The sequence below is a fragment of the Mytilus galloprovincialis genome, chromosome 5, assembly GCF_965363235.1.
Source record: "Mytilus galloprovincialis chromosome 5, xbMytGall1.hap1.1, whole genome shotgun sequence".
NCBI classification, from domain to species: Eukaryota; Metazoa; Mollusca; class Bivalvia; order Mytilida; family Mytilidae; genus Mytilus; species Mytilus galloprovincialis.
Window position 1 is genome coordinate 57,437,933 of NC_134842.1, and position 17,036 is coordinate 57,454,968.

At 31.8% G+C, this 17,036-nt stretch overlaps 1 protein-coding gene across 4 annotated transcripts; it reads right to left on the minus strand.

The window, feature by feature from the left end:
• Nucleotides 1–320: 320 nt before the first annotated feature.
• LOC143076111 (uncharacterized) lies at nucleotides 321–17,036 on the minus strand. 4 transcript variants are annotated; one of them, XM_076251763.1, is made up of 7 exons: nucleotides 16,779–17,031; nucleotides 14,570–14,918; nucleotides 13,309–13,377; nucleotides 10,257–10,375; nucleotides 9,331–9,436; nucleotides 8,933–9,036; nucleotides 325–993 (listed from the first exon to the last, which is right to left on the minus strand). In XM_076251763.1, exons 2-7 carry the CDS (start codon nucleotides 14,577–14,579, stop codon nucleotides 724–726), a joined length of 678 nt encoding a protein of 225 aa, XP_076107878.1. In that variant the 5' UTR covers nucleotides 14,580–14,918; nucleotides 16,779–17,031; the 3' UTR covers nucleotides 325–723. The 4 variants fall into 4 exon arrangements, 1 of the variants encoding a protein (XP_076107878.1); XR_012978531.1 differs by lacking the exon at nucleotides 13,309–13,377 and having other exon boundaries at nucleotides 321–993; nucleotides 16,779–17,036; XR_012978530.1 differs by lacking the exons at nucleotides 14,570–14,918; nucleotides 16,779–17,031 and adding an exon at nucleotides 3,920–4,056 and having other exon boundaries at nucleotides 323–993; nucleotides 13,309–13,908.

A 17,036-nucleotide genomic window follows, 5' to 3' on the forward strand; every position in this document is an offset into this window, starting at 1 on the left:
ATACCTACTGTTAACTGAACTCGAATAATTCAGTCCCTCCCCGTAATCGATCTCTCCTACTTGCGAGTAGTAAGCGGAATATAACGACTGAATTATTCGGGTTATTGTTAACTCTAATTTAATTCAATAAAACGTAATATTTGTGTAGGTGGATAATGTTTTGTACAGAAGTTATAAATGTGTAGGCTTTTCATGGCCATGTTATCTTATAAACCTGGTACCTTTGATTACTATTATCTAATTTGTGGTTTTCTAATTGGATAGAGAGGTCGTGCGTAGTTCAGCTTATTAGTGCGATGACCTCTATAATATCTAGAAAATGTTGAAATAGCTAAATTTTGTGTTCATCGATTATTTGTATGCTGCACACATTCAAACATACAAAAGCTAGATTCTTGTTCAACATGTGTTTAACCTCCGGGTGCGGCATTTTCTCGCTGCATCGAAGACCCATTTGAGGTTTTCGCCTGCTATCTGCTCTTCGGTAGGATTGTTGGCTCTTTGACATATTCCCAATTTCCATTCTCAATTATATATATAAAAAGAACTTTTTTTATTTGATTAAAAAGTAATTAAAAAAATGTGACTAACAAATATTGTCGAGTGTAATTATTGTCTCATACTTAGTTTTTGTTACTGTTTGTATCATGCACAACTATAATCTAAATGTTCAAAATAACTCAAATTTCACATACATTTATGTCAATTTCACATTCTATTCTCTCAAATTAATAAAATAAAATATGTAAAGAATATGAGATACAAAACGACCAAATAGGAACCATAACCGTAAATTGCACCACTGTCGATATCGCTATCATTTGACTGCGTATCACAAGTCCCAAAAGTATGCCAACTACAGCTGTCATTTTGCTCACGACTACAATATCCTCTGTACACTAAACATGACATATATAAAGGCATACACTCCTTGGAACTATTAAATGAAAGTGATGACATGTTAGTCGAGTCCACAGTCAAAAGTTCACGTATCTGCAAGAAAAATGTTGAAATTCTATTAACGTAATGTGTATATGTCTAAAACATTTTTTGGTTTAATGAATAACTAAATACAGAAGTTAAAATGAATGATGTAGAGATTGCATTTTCCGCATTCAAGATGATTGTATTGCATTTTCTGCATCCAAGATAATTCTATGAAAATTACTTGCGATCCGGATTATCATAAACAAATGTTTGTATATATATATTTTTAACCCAACTAAACAGAAACAAGATTTCGAAAGGCTCACATAGTGCATTTAACTATATTTGGAAAAAACAATGCTTTCTTTTCTTTTATTTTATTTTTTAAATTTTATCAGGGTATTTTATAGCTTTTGTATGCTGTATTGTTGTCTTCATTGTTGAAGGCCGTATACATGGTATAGTGATTATCGTTATTAATATCTACGTCATGTTGCGTCTGTTGGATAGTTGTCTCATTAGCAATCATAGCAATCATTACACATCTCCTTATTTTATATTGGAATTGAAATCCTGTTCCTTTGTTTAAATGAACAGATGTGTAACGTCTATGGATATTTAAGAATGATATTAATAAATACATATACTTTCAATTGATTGGGTGTTAATTGCTTAACGGCAAATATTTCATGCATGTTAAGGATTATAACAAATTTCTTTTTCAATACAGCTCATAGCATATAACTGATGGAAATTATACAATGACATAGTGACCTAATAACAAAAATCAATTTAGGATATTTATGGCGATGCATGACAATCATAATTTAATGATGTATATAAATGTGTTAATCTTGAACTTGATTTATTGCTTTCTTAACGACAAATAAAACACAGGTTTCCGGAATTACACGGCAGCATCACTTATATACACTGACAAAGTATTTTATCCAATTAAATCGATCAGATATGTTTATTGCTAGGCTGTTTGATTATCTGTCTTATACATATGAACTAAGATGTGCAAATCTTACAAACTTATTCATGTAACAATGTAAATGAGGTTATACAGCTTTAATTTTTGTATATGAAAAATATAATTGAAACTATTGATATTTCTTCTTAAAATATGTATCTTGCATTAATTTGTAGGATCCTTAACTATAGATAATTGAGCTGATCTGTAACAATAACATCTCCATGCTTTATATATCATGTAATGTAGTACGACGCTAGATTAAAACTGACGTAGAAAGGTAACACCCGGCCACCGAAAGCTTCATTTTTATGAAGCCCAGGTGGTCGTGTGGTCTAGCGGGACGGCTTTAGTGCAGGCGATTTGGTGTCACGATATCTCAGTAGCATGGGTTCGAATCCCGGCGAGGGAAGAACAAAAAATTTGCAAAAGCAAATTTACAGATCTAACATTGTTGGGTTGATGTTTATACGAGTTGTATATATATATATCTCAGTAGCATGGGTTCGAATCCCGCCGAAGGAAGAACAAACAATATGCAAAAGCAAATTTACAGATCTAACATTGTTGGGTTGATGTTTAGACGAGTTGTATATACATAATGTACACAGCCATGTATCATCATCACTGCTGTTGATCCGATGGATCAATCTGTTGTAGAGTTGTCACTGGCTCAGACGTACTTATAAATATAATTATTTTCTGTGACTGTATCTTACATTAATTTGTAGGATCCTTTACTATAGATAATTTAGCTGATCTGTAAAAATAACATCTCCGTGCATTATATAGCATGTACTGTAGTACGACGCTAGATTAAAACTGACGTGGAAAGGTAACACACGGCCACCGAAAGCTTCATTTTTATGAAGCCCAGGTGTTCGTGTGTTCTAGCCGGACGGCTACAGTGCAGGCGATTTGGTGTCACGATATCTCAGTAGTATGGTTTCGAATCCCGGCGAGGGAAGAACAAACAATTTGCGAAAGCAAATTTACAGATCTAACATTGTTTTGTTGATGTTTAGACGAGTATACATATATAAACGAATATAAGTTGAAAACTACGTTCAAACCTATGATTGCGTTAGATAAAAACCGCAATTTTTATACGTGTGCATGTAAAACAATTTCGTTGTAGAAGGGTCTAAATACAGCACAAACAACATTTTCCAAAAGACCAAAAAAGTGAAGAAGTATATTTAAACAAAACGCATTTGACTAACAGGTCGAACAACTGATGTTCTTTAACCCTGCTGACTGCCATTGGCGATTGCCAAATAAAATTGATCACAAGGTGTAACAAAATGGATCTTAATATAAATTTAATACTAAACAGAAAACAATTAACTTGTGGCCACGATGTTATGCCACAAACACAAGGTGTTAATATTTTTTTTGTACACCAGATCCGGATTTCGACAATAAATGTCTCTTCAGTGATGTTAGGGATCGAAACGGTATTTGGAAGGCCATATAATTTACCCCCAATTTCAGATAGACTCTTGAATTTTAAGAGTCAATATAGGATGAACGGATCATATAAACCGGAGGGAAAATATGATACAAGCCCAAACGAAAAAATATAAACGAGTCTAAATTAAAAACTACGTTCAAACCTATGATTGTGTTGGATAAAAACCGCAATTTTTATACGTGTGCATGTAAAACAAATATATATATATATATATATATATATATATGATAAGTAAAGATTACTATAAATCATGTTTTCCTATCTAACAATATAGAATCTCAAGGCGTTTGTCACGGATATGATATGTGATCGAGGTAAGTCGTAACTACTGATGTGAAAACTGATGTCTCATTATATCTTTTCTATCAATTTCCTGCGGTATTGTTTACAATAAATATATGCATGTCCTTTGGTCTCTAGTTGACTCATTGACAATCATGTCACATATGTTTTTGTATAAATTTATATATACACATTCTAACACTGCATCGAGACAGTTAAATTATCAATTGCAAAAAAACATTACCACCTTATATTCTTACCGTTCACTTGCAATTGGTAAAGACTTAATGCTATAGACATTGTCTTGATCGGAACATTTTGAAAAAATAACTGAATTTTCCGGCAAGGTGTTATATAAAATGGCTAAATTTCCTAATCATTTTCTAAAATGTCATGCCTGAAAAAAGATAGTCAATTTAATGTTTATAAAATGCATGAATCTTACAGACATGTAGATTTGTAATTATATTTATAGCATCAACAGATTATTTTTTGTTCAGGTATTAGACGCAGACTGACTTCAATAATTATAACCATAGATTCATAAATGTCGTTAATATGGATACATACGATACCTCACGACTTATATGGATTATGAATCGTGACTTTCAATATTCAAAACCATCACAATAAGTACTTAATATGTGTGATAAGTATACATTAATGCACATTATTTCATATCGGTCGAAACGTAATGTCTAGGTGTTTTCAGAAAGATTTGATGTGCGATAGAGGAAATTCATAAGCACTGATGTGAAAACTGGTGTCTCGTAATATCTTTTCCATCAATTTCTGCTGCTGTGTGGTCAACAATGCATGTGATGTTCGCAATCATATCAAAATGCCATATTACAAACATAGTTCTATGTTTTTGCTCAGTCTTTAGTTTTGTATGTTGTGTTTGTTTGTCAGTCTTTTTCGTTTTCAGCCATGGCGTTGTCTATTCATTTTGACTGATAAATTTGAATGTCACTTTGCTATCTTTTGCCTCTTTTAGGCGCAAACAGATTTCAATCCTTAACTGTTTATTCACATAAAAAAATGAATACGTCATTAATCTGAATACAGACAAAACTTGCACGACTTGATTATAAATAGATTAATTTGTTTATGACCAAATAATCAAAGAGCTGATAGCTCTGAAGTGGAAGAAGGTGAATAAAAGGTAACTTGAATTACCATAAAAGCAGCCCCACTTACCCAGGCTGCTTTGTTCCATTATCGTTAAAATGTATTTTTTTTCTTCAAACAAGAAAAGGTCATAAGTACATGGATTTCCCATCCGTACAATCATTTTCTATGTTCAGTTGACTATGAAAATTAGGTAAAATCTTTAATTTGGCAGTAATTAAGAAGATCATATCAAGAGGAACACATGTGTACTAAGTTTCAAGTTGATTGGATTTCAACTTCATCAAAAACTACCTCGACCATAAACTTTATAACCAGAAGCAGGACGGACGGACAGACTAGAAAACATATTGCCCATAAATGGAGCATAAAAATAGTAAGACTTGTTACATACCTGCCAACTTTTGAAAGTTCCCATATGGGTTTTTACTGCACAACAACAAAATTAAAGGTTACAATTTTTAGCAATGTATTTTGCAAGATCTGGATTGTCTAGAAAAAGTGTCATATTTGTATGAACTTACATGACTTACATGCCTTTTCCTTAAGTCTGTTTGCATAATTCTAGTTATATATTAAATCGGTAGAAAAATTATACATGAAGCTAGCAGAAGCTAGACTATTAGCCTAGTCGCACATATTGCATGTTGACTACTAACCAGTTATAAACAAATTTAATATATAAACTTCAATTTAATCCTTGAAAGGAGGTCTAAATTAATAAAATAATTTATAAATTTTAATTTTTTTATTTGTCCAAAATCATTTAAATTCATTTAATCAACATCCTTTTATGATTATTTGATTAAAATATTAATCATTTATAGTCTTTTTACCATTTACATTTTTAAAAGCAAAATAACTGAAAACAGGATAAAACAAAGGGAAGTAACAAAAAAGTATTTCAATATTCCCAATACACATCGTTTTGATAACACAACGGCAGTTAGCCGGAGGTAAACATCGTTGATTACAAGTATGTTTGACACCCAAGCTGTCAAGTGAAGCCATATAATTATACATCTTCTTTGATGTTCAGGTAAAATTTAACACAGGTGTCAATTACACCCGTACAGTAGTGAGAAATGATCAAATATGGCGTCTGAAAAATTTCATACACGGGAGTTTTTTCTCCTAAATGGGAGGTTCACATGTATGTTACGAAGGGCATCTAATTCACATGACAAAGGAAACCCATGAATAAAGATAACACTTTATATATCCTTTTTATTTATATAAAAATAAAATCTTCTTGTCTGCAGGATTGCAAATTCGTAACTTCAAGGGCGAACTTGTAAACAGGGCGAGTTGTACCGATAGCAAATTCACGCATGCGTAATACAAATATCTACAGTTAAAACATCCTGTTACAAGTAACAAATTACGTTCATGTGGATAAGATGAAATCTAATAATTTACATAAATAAAAGGGTCATATTTACGATAGTGATTGTTTTACAATCATAATTTACAAATTAAATGATTCAGATGCCCAATCATGTGTAAAAATCGGTGTCAGGAATCTAAGTTGTTTTGAAATTGTAATACACGAAATGAATGCGGCATACGGAGACTCAAAGCCAATGGTCGGCCCCTTAAGTCTTCAGAAGACTTGACGTCTTCTTCCACTAAAAATTCAGTCTGATATGATATTTATACGTCCATCCGGTCATTACATATAGGCAAAAGTTTGTATTTGTTTCTCAATGAACGAGAGGCGCATTGCACCGTACAGTACGGTGCTATTATTACTATATGTCTATATCAAACCGTTAAAGGTTAAATTTTATATTATTGTAAATTTCATTGTTATTTTCATCATTTGTGAGGTGGTCATGGCAGACTCAAAAAAATGTGTTAGATAAGTTAGGGCACTAGCCATATTTCAGGTGGAGCTGCCCCGATGCCATTGAGGCATAGGACTGGAGGTATATATAAATTTGCGTTCTTACATTGTCTGGAAATCATCATAGAACAGTATTATTATAATGTTTCATACAAGTAAACATTCAAAGTATAAATAGTGAAAAATAAAGCATCTATTCTTGGTAGTTTATTTTTTTTCAAAAACAAATCAATATGATAATTAGCCTTTGGAACACACATTTTGATATCTCCTATAGACATTTTTTTCAAATATTAGCCAATGAGGTATCATTCATTGGCGCACTATTGGATGAACACATCAGATTAAACAGATATTTTAGAAAAAACTATTCAAATCACATTTATATAAAATCAAGATCACCTTAATATCATGCATTTTCAAAAACCCTATCAAAAACGAAATAAAGGAGGATCTTTCAATATTTAGTGACTATTATTGTGACTTTTTCAACTTTCATCACTTTTTGTTTATACCAGAGCCGTATAAGTATTATATCCAGATTAATCACAGAAGTCATGTATCAATTGATTTATCTCCAGTGTTTTCATTGGATAAAGGTAATATATCACCGTTTTTTCTAAAGGTAGACAACTGCAGAATGTTAGTTGTAAATCTGCTGATATTATATGTTAAATGTTGTTATAAAACTTATATATCTTGGAGTATCATTTTTAGGAACATGAACTGTCACAGCAGCGAAAAAGACATAAGGTGAGAACGCAACAGTGGCTATGTACGGTATTTTAAAAGGCCGGCGGTTACATAATTTGAACATTTTGAAATGTCAATTTGAATTATTTGACACAGTAGTTAAGCCAATATTACTGTACATGTGTGAAGTCTTGGGAATGGGTATCACCTCTGTTACAGCACATGTTATAGCACATGTTCGTCTTAAATTTTGTAACATACTGCGTAATCTTAACAAATCTACTCTTGACTTTGAATTTGATAAATTCTTACTGGATATTATTTATCAAATTACGAATTATTGAGCAAAGCTACTAATTGGAGAGGAAAAGAAACGTCCTTGTATTCTGTCATGATACAATCAGCTGGTTATTGATAATTACAATTGATGCATAGTTTGATGTAAGAATTTGAAATATGTGCTTGATAATTGTAGACTATCAACTATAATTTATTAACAAATTTATAAGTGAATAAATGATTGTATTATACTGTTAAATTATGATTAACTGACCAGTTCAGAGAGATATGGTATGCTACTCTATAGAACTTCCCATTAGGTCTTAAATATAGATTATTAAAAAACAGTCTAAATTTCGAAACCTACTTTGATATTTTAAATGACACAAAAATGTTGCTTCATTTTGTAGATTAAAAACTTTGAAACCCAAAACATTCTATAGAAATTAGTTGATGGCAGAATATTCAGAGAGAAAAGTGTGTTTGTCCCTTCTGTAATTCAGAGAGAAAAGTGTGTTTGTCCTTTCTGTAATTCAGAGAAGAAAGGGGTTTGTCCTTTCTGTAATTCCGGTGATATTGGCAACGAATTTCATTAGGTTTAGATATGTTTGGTAATAGACGAAAGTAGACAAACGCTATAAAAGCATTGTTTTGTAAGCAGACCATATATGATGTGCAAATTTATACGAATAATTAGTAAATGCTTAAAATCTTCTTAACCACTTATTGTCTCCACTTTACATTTTTACTTAAGTTTTATACGATATGTTTTAATTTATTTTTTGTATGTCTCTTTATAATTGACTTTTGTTTCCGAGATTGAAAAATAAAGATGTGTTGAAAGCAAATGTTGAAACCTGCACTTTTCTAAGTTTGAGTTTTTGATACTTATTTCAAAATCTGTGGAACACAAGCTAATATATAGGGTTCTGCGTGGGAAAATGTAAAAGGATCATAGAATATATAGTGTCGCACAACCAATGCATACACTCAGTGAAGAAAAAATACAAAAAAAAAAATACCATCCACACTGATCTGTGTCCACACTTGTGCAATTATATATAGCGGGACGGCTTCAGTGCAGGCGATTTGGTGTCATGATATCTCAGTAGCATGGTTTCGAATCCTGGCGAGGGAAGAACAAAACATTTGCGAAAGCAAACTTACAGATCCAACATTTTTGGGTTGATGTTTAGACGAGTTGTATATATATATATATATATATAATTTATACAAATATATGTTTTGAAAAAAAAATTCCTCCTTACAAAAATGTTAAATAGTGTACATGACCAAACACATCCCTTATTATCATTGTCCCTACCTGACAGCTGCAATCATAAAAATGTGTAATGTACCGAACATCTTCCGATAAGGGCTGTGTGTATTCATATAGTACAGGAACATCTGTCGAGTTATCTTTGTTTGCTGAAAACAAATAATCATTTTCTACTAAATAAGAAATTTCAACAACTCTCTACGTAGAAATATAATGATAGGATATATGTTTACGATTTGTCGTAGTTGTACAAAACATTAAAAAAAATATCAAGAAAGAAATGGGGTTTGACCTTTATGCAATATTGATCTAACTATATGTTTCGTTGTAGACATGTGTCTCATGCTACAAAGATCTACAAATGCTAGCATGCTGATCTCTATTTTTTTAATCATATTAACCTCGTGTATTTTTTTTTTTGCTCATAAAGAGTTGATACGTACCATATATTAGGTACTTTTTACTTGGTTCCATACTCTGATTAAAGTGCTCACAAACACCAAAACCTCTAATGTATCCACTGAAGTCCTTGAGGAGACTTGATCCATTCTATGTTTAAAAAAGAATATCGTATACATAATCAATGTTTCCTGGTTTGTTATGTTGTATACAAAACAAAATTGTCTTTCTAATAAGGGTCTTCTTTGTGTCTGGTCCTACATTCAAGTGACGTTCTTTCATTTTGAAATGCATCACAATTGAACCAGAAATGTACATCTTTTTATATATATCTGCATGGTAGCTTTTTGACATGGAAGCGCTACATTTTTGTATGAAAACCCTTCGTTCGTTGTATGCTGAAATTTATATGCAAATACTCTATAAATAATTAGATTGCATGATTTATACTTTTTTGATACGTTTTGAACCTAAATTTAAGGTATGTTTTCTCTGATCCCTAGTGACTTTTATAAACAGTTTTTAACAGACGATCGTTTAGAAAGTTCAAAATATCGTATCATAAACTGAACGATGAACAGCGGTCAGTAAAGTATAAATTGACATGATTCGTAACATACTTTGCGAAATGGGTTTTGTGGTATGGGTTTTGCTCATTCACGGTTGAAGGATGTACGGTGACCTATTACAGTGATGTGTTCTATGTCAGTTGGTCTCTAGTGGTCTCATTGGGAATCATACAATACGATCTTATTTTCTTTGCTTAAATTCTATGTTGATAAATCAAGAGATCATTAAGAAACTAACAAATAAAAAGTTTTAAATCCCAGTCAGTCGAAGTTGTCTTGTTTTTACTTTCAAATATTATTTTTTCTGTGTTTCTTATGAAGGTATATCAAGAAAAGCGTTTCTGGAGGGTTGAAAATTTATAAAACGTTATTTACATATAAGGTATATAAAAAAAAGATACCTTAAAAGTATGTAGTATATCAACTATGTATGTTCTGTTCTCCATATTTTCCAAGCGCTCTTCATATGTAGCGTTTTCAGAATCTGGATTTGTCCACTTTATAACACGTGCCTCAAATACTACAACATACATTTCATATATATACATTTTTCGTTCATTTTGTGTACTTAAATAATGCCATTAGTTTTCTCGTTTGAAATGTTGTATATGGTCATTTCGGGCCTTTTATAGCTGACTATGCGATGTTGGCTTTGCTTATTGTTGAAGGCCATACGCTGACCTATAAATGTTAATTTCTGTGTCATTTTGGTCTCCTGTTGAGAGTTGTCTCATTGGCAATCATACCACATCTTCTTTCTTTTTTATATAAATATTATATATTGCGTCAACTATCTTCAAATTTCCTATATTACAATCAGTAACATGATTTTTCTTTGCTTACCATATCCATCATATTTTTTTTTATTTATTCGCAATTTAATCATTATTATTTCAAAGCAGTCAAATTACAGAATAATTTTTGAACCAGGATACATTTCGTTAAGTATCACCATGCATGTACTAAATATTTGCAGTAGATTCCTATAAAGCATATGAATGAATAAAATTCCATATTGCGCATCAAATCAATTCTATTTTTGCATACATCATGTGCATTTCTAAGCCTTATTGTCTCTGAATTTGTTTTAACTGTCATAAACAACTATTTTGATCTTAAATTAGGAAATATATTATGCAACGTGGTTTTTTCTGGTAATTTAAGGAAAATCGTTAATATTAAATTCCTTCGGTTTATGTTGCAAATTGTGTTTTGAATACATAAAAAAAAATCCTCTCAGAAATCTCAGTAATATTTTCATTTAATTTTTAAAAGAGAAAAATATTTGAAAGATTTTGTTCATACAAAATAGACATAAAAACTAGTATCTCAATTGTTTGTAAAACAATTGAAAGGTCTTTCCTGTAAAAGTGATGTTTTCTTAATGTTCTTTGTACGACCTTTCGTTTGATATACGACAAGCATACCTTTTGAAACTTTTCGCTTTTTACACTTAATGACCTCATCCGCCTACATTTTTGAGATCGGAAGTATGATATATGTAACACAGGGTAGATGAGCTTTCATTTGATATGCGACAACGCCATGTTCTAAAAAGTTTGATTTTTGCACTTAATAACCCCAGCCAACCAATTTTTGGAGGTTGGGAATTTGATATTTCAAATGTACACATCATGACCTTTCATTTGATATACAACAACCCTATCGTAAAAGAAATTTGTTTTTTGCACTCAATGACCCCATCCAACCATTTTTTGGGGACGTCAATTTGAAATTTGAAATGTACGCTTTATGTTCTTTCATTTGATATGCGACAACCTTACCATCTGAGAAATCTGAATTTTTGCACTAAATGACCCCACCCTTCCACCTAGGATGAACAAGAGGTTTAAATTTTTCATTTTTAAGTAGAGTTTATTGAGACCTTCAATTTGATATATCAGATGACCCCATTTGACAAAGTGCCAAAAATGATGCAATATCAACGATATAAATAGAAGTTATGAAACTTACAAAGTCAATGCAAAACATGAAAATTTCAAAATGATTTTTTGGTGTTTTTTTCAATGGAATGTTTTTGATGTTTGGTCAAACATATAACTATGTTAACCTCTTTAATTTCTTAAACATTTTAAGTGGTAAGCTGTTGTTGATTCAGAAATAAATGCCGCCGCTTGCAAAATTTCAAACTGCATTATCTCTAGAACGACAATAGATATCTCAAATCTGTTAAATGGTAAATGATCTACAGTTAAAGGACAACATTATAGAAAAAGAATTGGGACAATTCCAAAGTTCACCAAGGTCACAATTAATCATCAAATATATGATGCAATACCAAACTTGAGAACCGGAAATCGTGGAGACATGGGACTACCACCATTCAACTCAGGACCACTTGACCTTTCAAATATCACAAGGTCAAGGTCATAGTATAATGTGAAGGTCAAGGTGAAATTTCATCATGACCTGACATTAACATCAAATTGAAGGTCTTGAATTACTGATCATCTTTGCAGTTTATAGTAGGTTGATATCTGTTACCTTTAAAAAGATATACACAAAATACTATACTTTTTTTAATTATCTTGATGCAACTTTTGAACAGACGGTCGGACATTATTGAGCGTACGTATAAAATGTAGAGCTCGTCGAGAGGAACATTTAATACACAGTATGTATGCAGCAAACTTCTATTGTTTTCTTAATATGAAAGCTTGAAATTGCAGCATATTTTTTTTTGCACTCAGTGACCCTTGACCTTGAGTGCAAATTAAAGGTCACATGAATTAAAGAATATTGGTGAAGGTCCCAAGTCTCTACGACTTCCGGTTCTCGAAATAAAAATTTTCTAAAAATTTATAATTTTTCAAGGGGAATAACTCCTTATCAGGGTAAATAACCTACTAATCGTTTATCTTTATTAACATTGTCATCTATTCCTGTACATGCTGTCATCTTCAATTTTATTCTATCTCCAATACTTTTAAAGAAAAATGCAAATAAAAAAAATGCTTCAAGGGGATATAACTCTCAAACGGGATGATGAAATCCTACACAGCCTCATCTGGTAATACGTCATAATAAGATCTATCGATGGTCAATATTTGGTCTTCATGACTTTAATAGAAACGGGGGGAGGGCATGTCAAAAAAATGTTGGAAGAAAAAAAAACATTAGAAAAACAATAAGGTCTTTCCTCACGAAGGGGAAAGACCTTAAAAATTGACATGAATGGATTGGACATATTCTCCTGTTAGAATAACCTGCATGTGAGGTAATAGTTCGTTAGTCTCCATAGTTTTTCATCACCACAATAGGTCTTCGGTGCCGATAAATTGTTCACATCTTCATCCTTTGGTCTTTACACTGTACGAATAGCTGTCCCATTGGCAATTATACCAACGTGTGACTTTTTTTTTTTTTAATTTTGACCATCTTGTTATTCAATGTTTTCAGCAACCATTCAATATTTGAAAATAAATATCTTACCATAATCTGATTGGCAGAATTTGTTCTGATGATGAAGATACGTCGGTACGCATCCTAGAACTTGAGAAACTATGGTAAGGAAAAGAAATAAAGTCCAAAAGACAGATAGTGGCTTAAGTAAGGACGACATATCTAATAGTATATTTAGGTACATATGAGTATTCAATGAAAAATGTGCATAAAATGCCCTTAATGCTAAAAACATAAAAACATTAATATTCCTCTGTACTAAGTTTCATGTAAACATCCCCCAGCAAATGACTTGTCCATCTTTACTAAACAACAAACTACATACCACAAGGTGAATTAATGATTTAAAGGATTGGTATTAAAATAAACATGTGTGGGTAATATTTATAAATAAAAGGAGGTGTTGTATTAACGAGACAGCAATCCGTAAACACATATAAGGGAATCAACATTCACAATATTACACGGAAAGAATGTGAAATAAAAAAAAATCTGATTTTTTTTAACAATGTCAATTTCAAGTGACGAGTCAGGAAAACTTAAATCCAAGTTTGATTCCATTAAATAATGCTTCAAAAAAGAAATCATAAAATTTTATATATAAGATCTTATTCAATTTCAGACAATCCCTATTATGAAAATTGATCAAAATTAGCAATTAAAAAAACGTGGCAAAGATACATTGAATAATATAGTATTTGTGATAATGGTAACGTTCCAGTTGTGAGAATTATAGTGATGTCCATAACTTAGATACACGCAACTTTACCAAGTGCAGAGATTTTCTAAAATGCATACGAGTCTGTAATCTCAATAGACATGAAGAGGGGCCAATAGTCACTGAACTTGAAAACAAGTGAAAAGTTGGTTAAAGGTCGTACAACACAACAGGTCACATATTAAGGATGTACTTATGTGATCTAAGGTAAAATCAAATAAATCAAGAATTCAAAATTGATACTTTAAGTTGGAAGAGTATTAGCGAAGGATCAAAATAAACTAAACATATTGATAGGTCAAGAAGCTCCTTTTCGAGATATTTGATTTATAAAATATGGCGGGAAAAGGCCGACTCGGACTTTTACCTAATATTTTCATCGATATTATTTGGGTCTCAAATCAAAAGAAAGAAAATCAAGAATCTGCTTAAATTTTGTCAAATGACCTTTTATGAGCTATTAAGTCTTATGTTCAAGATAAAATAGGTGTTATGGGGCAAAATATTTTACATTGTATCATATGGAAAAACACCAAGGAGTCCGTACATTTGACACCTATTCCAAAACCTTACCTAAGTACATCCTAAACAATTCTATAGTGTTGATGCACAGGTTCTTTCATTGATAGTTTTCAGCGTGTTCTTATTCTTGTTAGATAGCCCTTCGAGAGAATAATTTGTGACACTTTAGATGTCAGACCACCAGTTAATCCCTCCAATTTAGAACGTATCCCTTCCACAGTGTGGGAACGGAACTATACGGTTTTCTAATAATTTGGTCATTCGGGAGACTGTCAAGCGGGTGTCCGACATTTGCAAAATAACAAGTTGCTTGATGGAAACTTTGATGAACTATGTTACTATATAACGTTTCTGCTTCAAGTTTTGGTAGCTAAAACATTCTTTATGTAAATTTGAACCACTAAAATAATAAAAAAGATATTTGCATTCAAACGTTTTCCTTAGAATGGTGGAGCTCTGTGTAAATCGATCAAAATTGTCACACAACAGAGATCAAAAATGTCAAATAAACATCGAAAAATCAATATTTGCTACCTGAATTTTCACATGTACTTTTTCTGATTTGTAGTCTTACCTGTCTGAAAGTTTCACAGCCATTGTCCCAGTAGAAATCTAACTAGACTACTCCGAAAGGAGGGTAATCTACTTTACCTTGTTACATGTATGACTTCATGGTCCAGCTAGCAAGCAAGCTGGTCAAAGGTATTACCTTTACCTACACACTCATTGCATTTTTCTGTAATAGTTTCTAGTGGCATATGACTAATTATAACTCTTAAGTAGATAATGCTTACTACTATCTCTTCTGCCACATTCATGTGCAGTTTATGTTTTCCATGATACTTTTGTCATATAAATATTCATTAAAACTACTGCAATCCAAAGCAATATATGTCTGGCATGGTTTTTCTCTCCTTTTTCTGTTACGATTTAATAACAGTTAGTTATTTGGTATTGTCATTTTTTTAGACCTAAATTACACACTCAAAAGTGTTACTTATGTTTGAAGCTTTTATTTTAATGGATGCAGCCTGCATTAGCGGATCCGGTATGCAGGGAGAGGGAGTTTTTTTTTTTTTGTTCGATTTTATTTTTATTTTTTGGACATTTCAGAGTGTTCCGTGGTTTGGATCACCCTTTTGCAGAAAGGCGGGATCCGCACCTGGTCTGATTTCGTCAATGATAGTATTGAAAGATAATCCGATCTTTCAACTGATTTTTTTATAGTTTGGTCTTGTGCTGTGCTAGTTTTTGGAGAAATGAGTGCACACAGACATTTTTAACCCTGCCAAATTCTTTATGTAACTGTTTCAAGCAATTAAAGAGCCCTAAGTTCAGTGGTTGTCGTTGGTTCGTGTCTGTCATATACGCTTTTCGTAAATTGTTGAAGGATTTTGTGTTTTCACTGTCTTTCAGATAACAAGTCCTCTCCCATCCTTGATAAAATTTAATTTTACTGGATCTTTTTCTACCAGTAGCTATAGCTTGTAATAAACAGACATCTCACTTGAAATTAATATACCACATCTTCTTATTTTAATATCATGTTTATTGACCTATACGTGTCTTTTCTTGGATCCGTGGTTAGCTACCACCATTCCACATTCGAATTCCTTTATCAAGATCCTGTGATGAAAAATTCTTTGTTGTATTGTTCAAATATGTATTTATTATTTTTTTTAAATTGCTGGTAAATAATATCTAAACGATACTACAGCAGCACCTGAAATCGTTGCCGATTTTTGGTAGGGTGCATATTGCTGAATCTAAATTTTCTTTGTAACGAGTTGTTGTCTTTTTGTCATTTTTCCTTTCACGCTTATTTTGTTTTCAGCTTTTGAGTTTGCAATCTTTTGTCTTTTTTATATTACTTTAAAAAGAGCAACATGTTTAGTTCATTATAAGACGAATATAGAATAGTTTAATAATTAAAGCTATACCATGTCATAGAATGCTTATTCAGCATTTTTTCAAAAGATATAAAAGTACACATTTTTGAACTTTTGCTCTCAGTCTCATCTCACTAGAGACATCTTGATTGATCACATCTTGAATGGTCTATTCCTAATCTATTTACGAGTTAACTTAGTCTAACTACTGTTGCCTCCAATTTCTCCCTTCAATAATACAGTTGTCTTGAAAGAATTTGACAAAATAAAATAACTGATCTAGGCTTCCTTTCCATACATGACTAATACGATAAAAAGGATGTGTATACTTGTACTATTAACAACGAATGTAAAGAATCTAAATGACTCACCTGGATTTTTTTGTAGATCTTGTGTCGATGATATTTTGTTGTTTAATGTATATTAATGCATGTTGATACATGCCACTTAAAACCTCTCTGTCTATCATAATTTCCGCAAAACTTTGAACATTTGTTTTCAAGAGTGAACATGCTGAAATGTCTCTGGCCATTGATTTTAAGTTGATAATCCTGAGTGTAAAACTTTACTTCAAGTATGTCATAATCTTAACCAGTAACATATAGTTTGATATAGTGTTCACAGTGAGG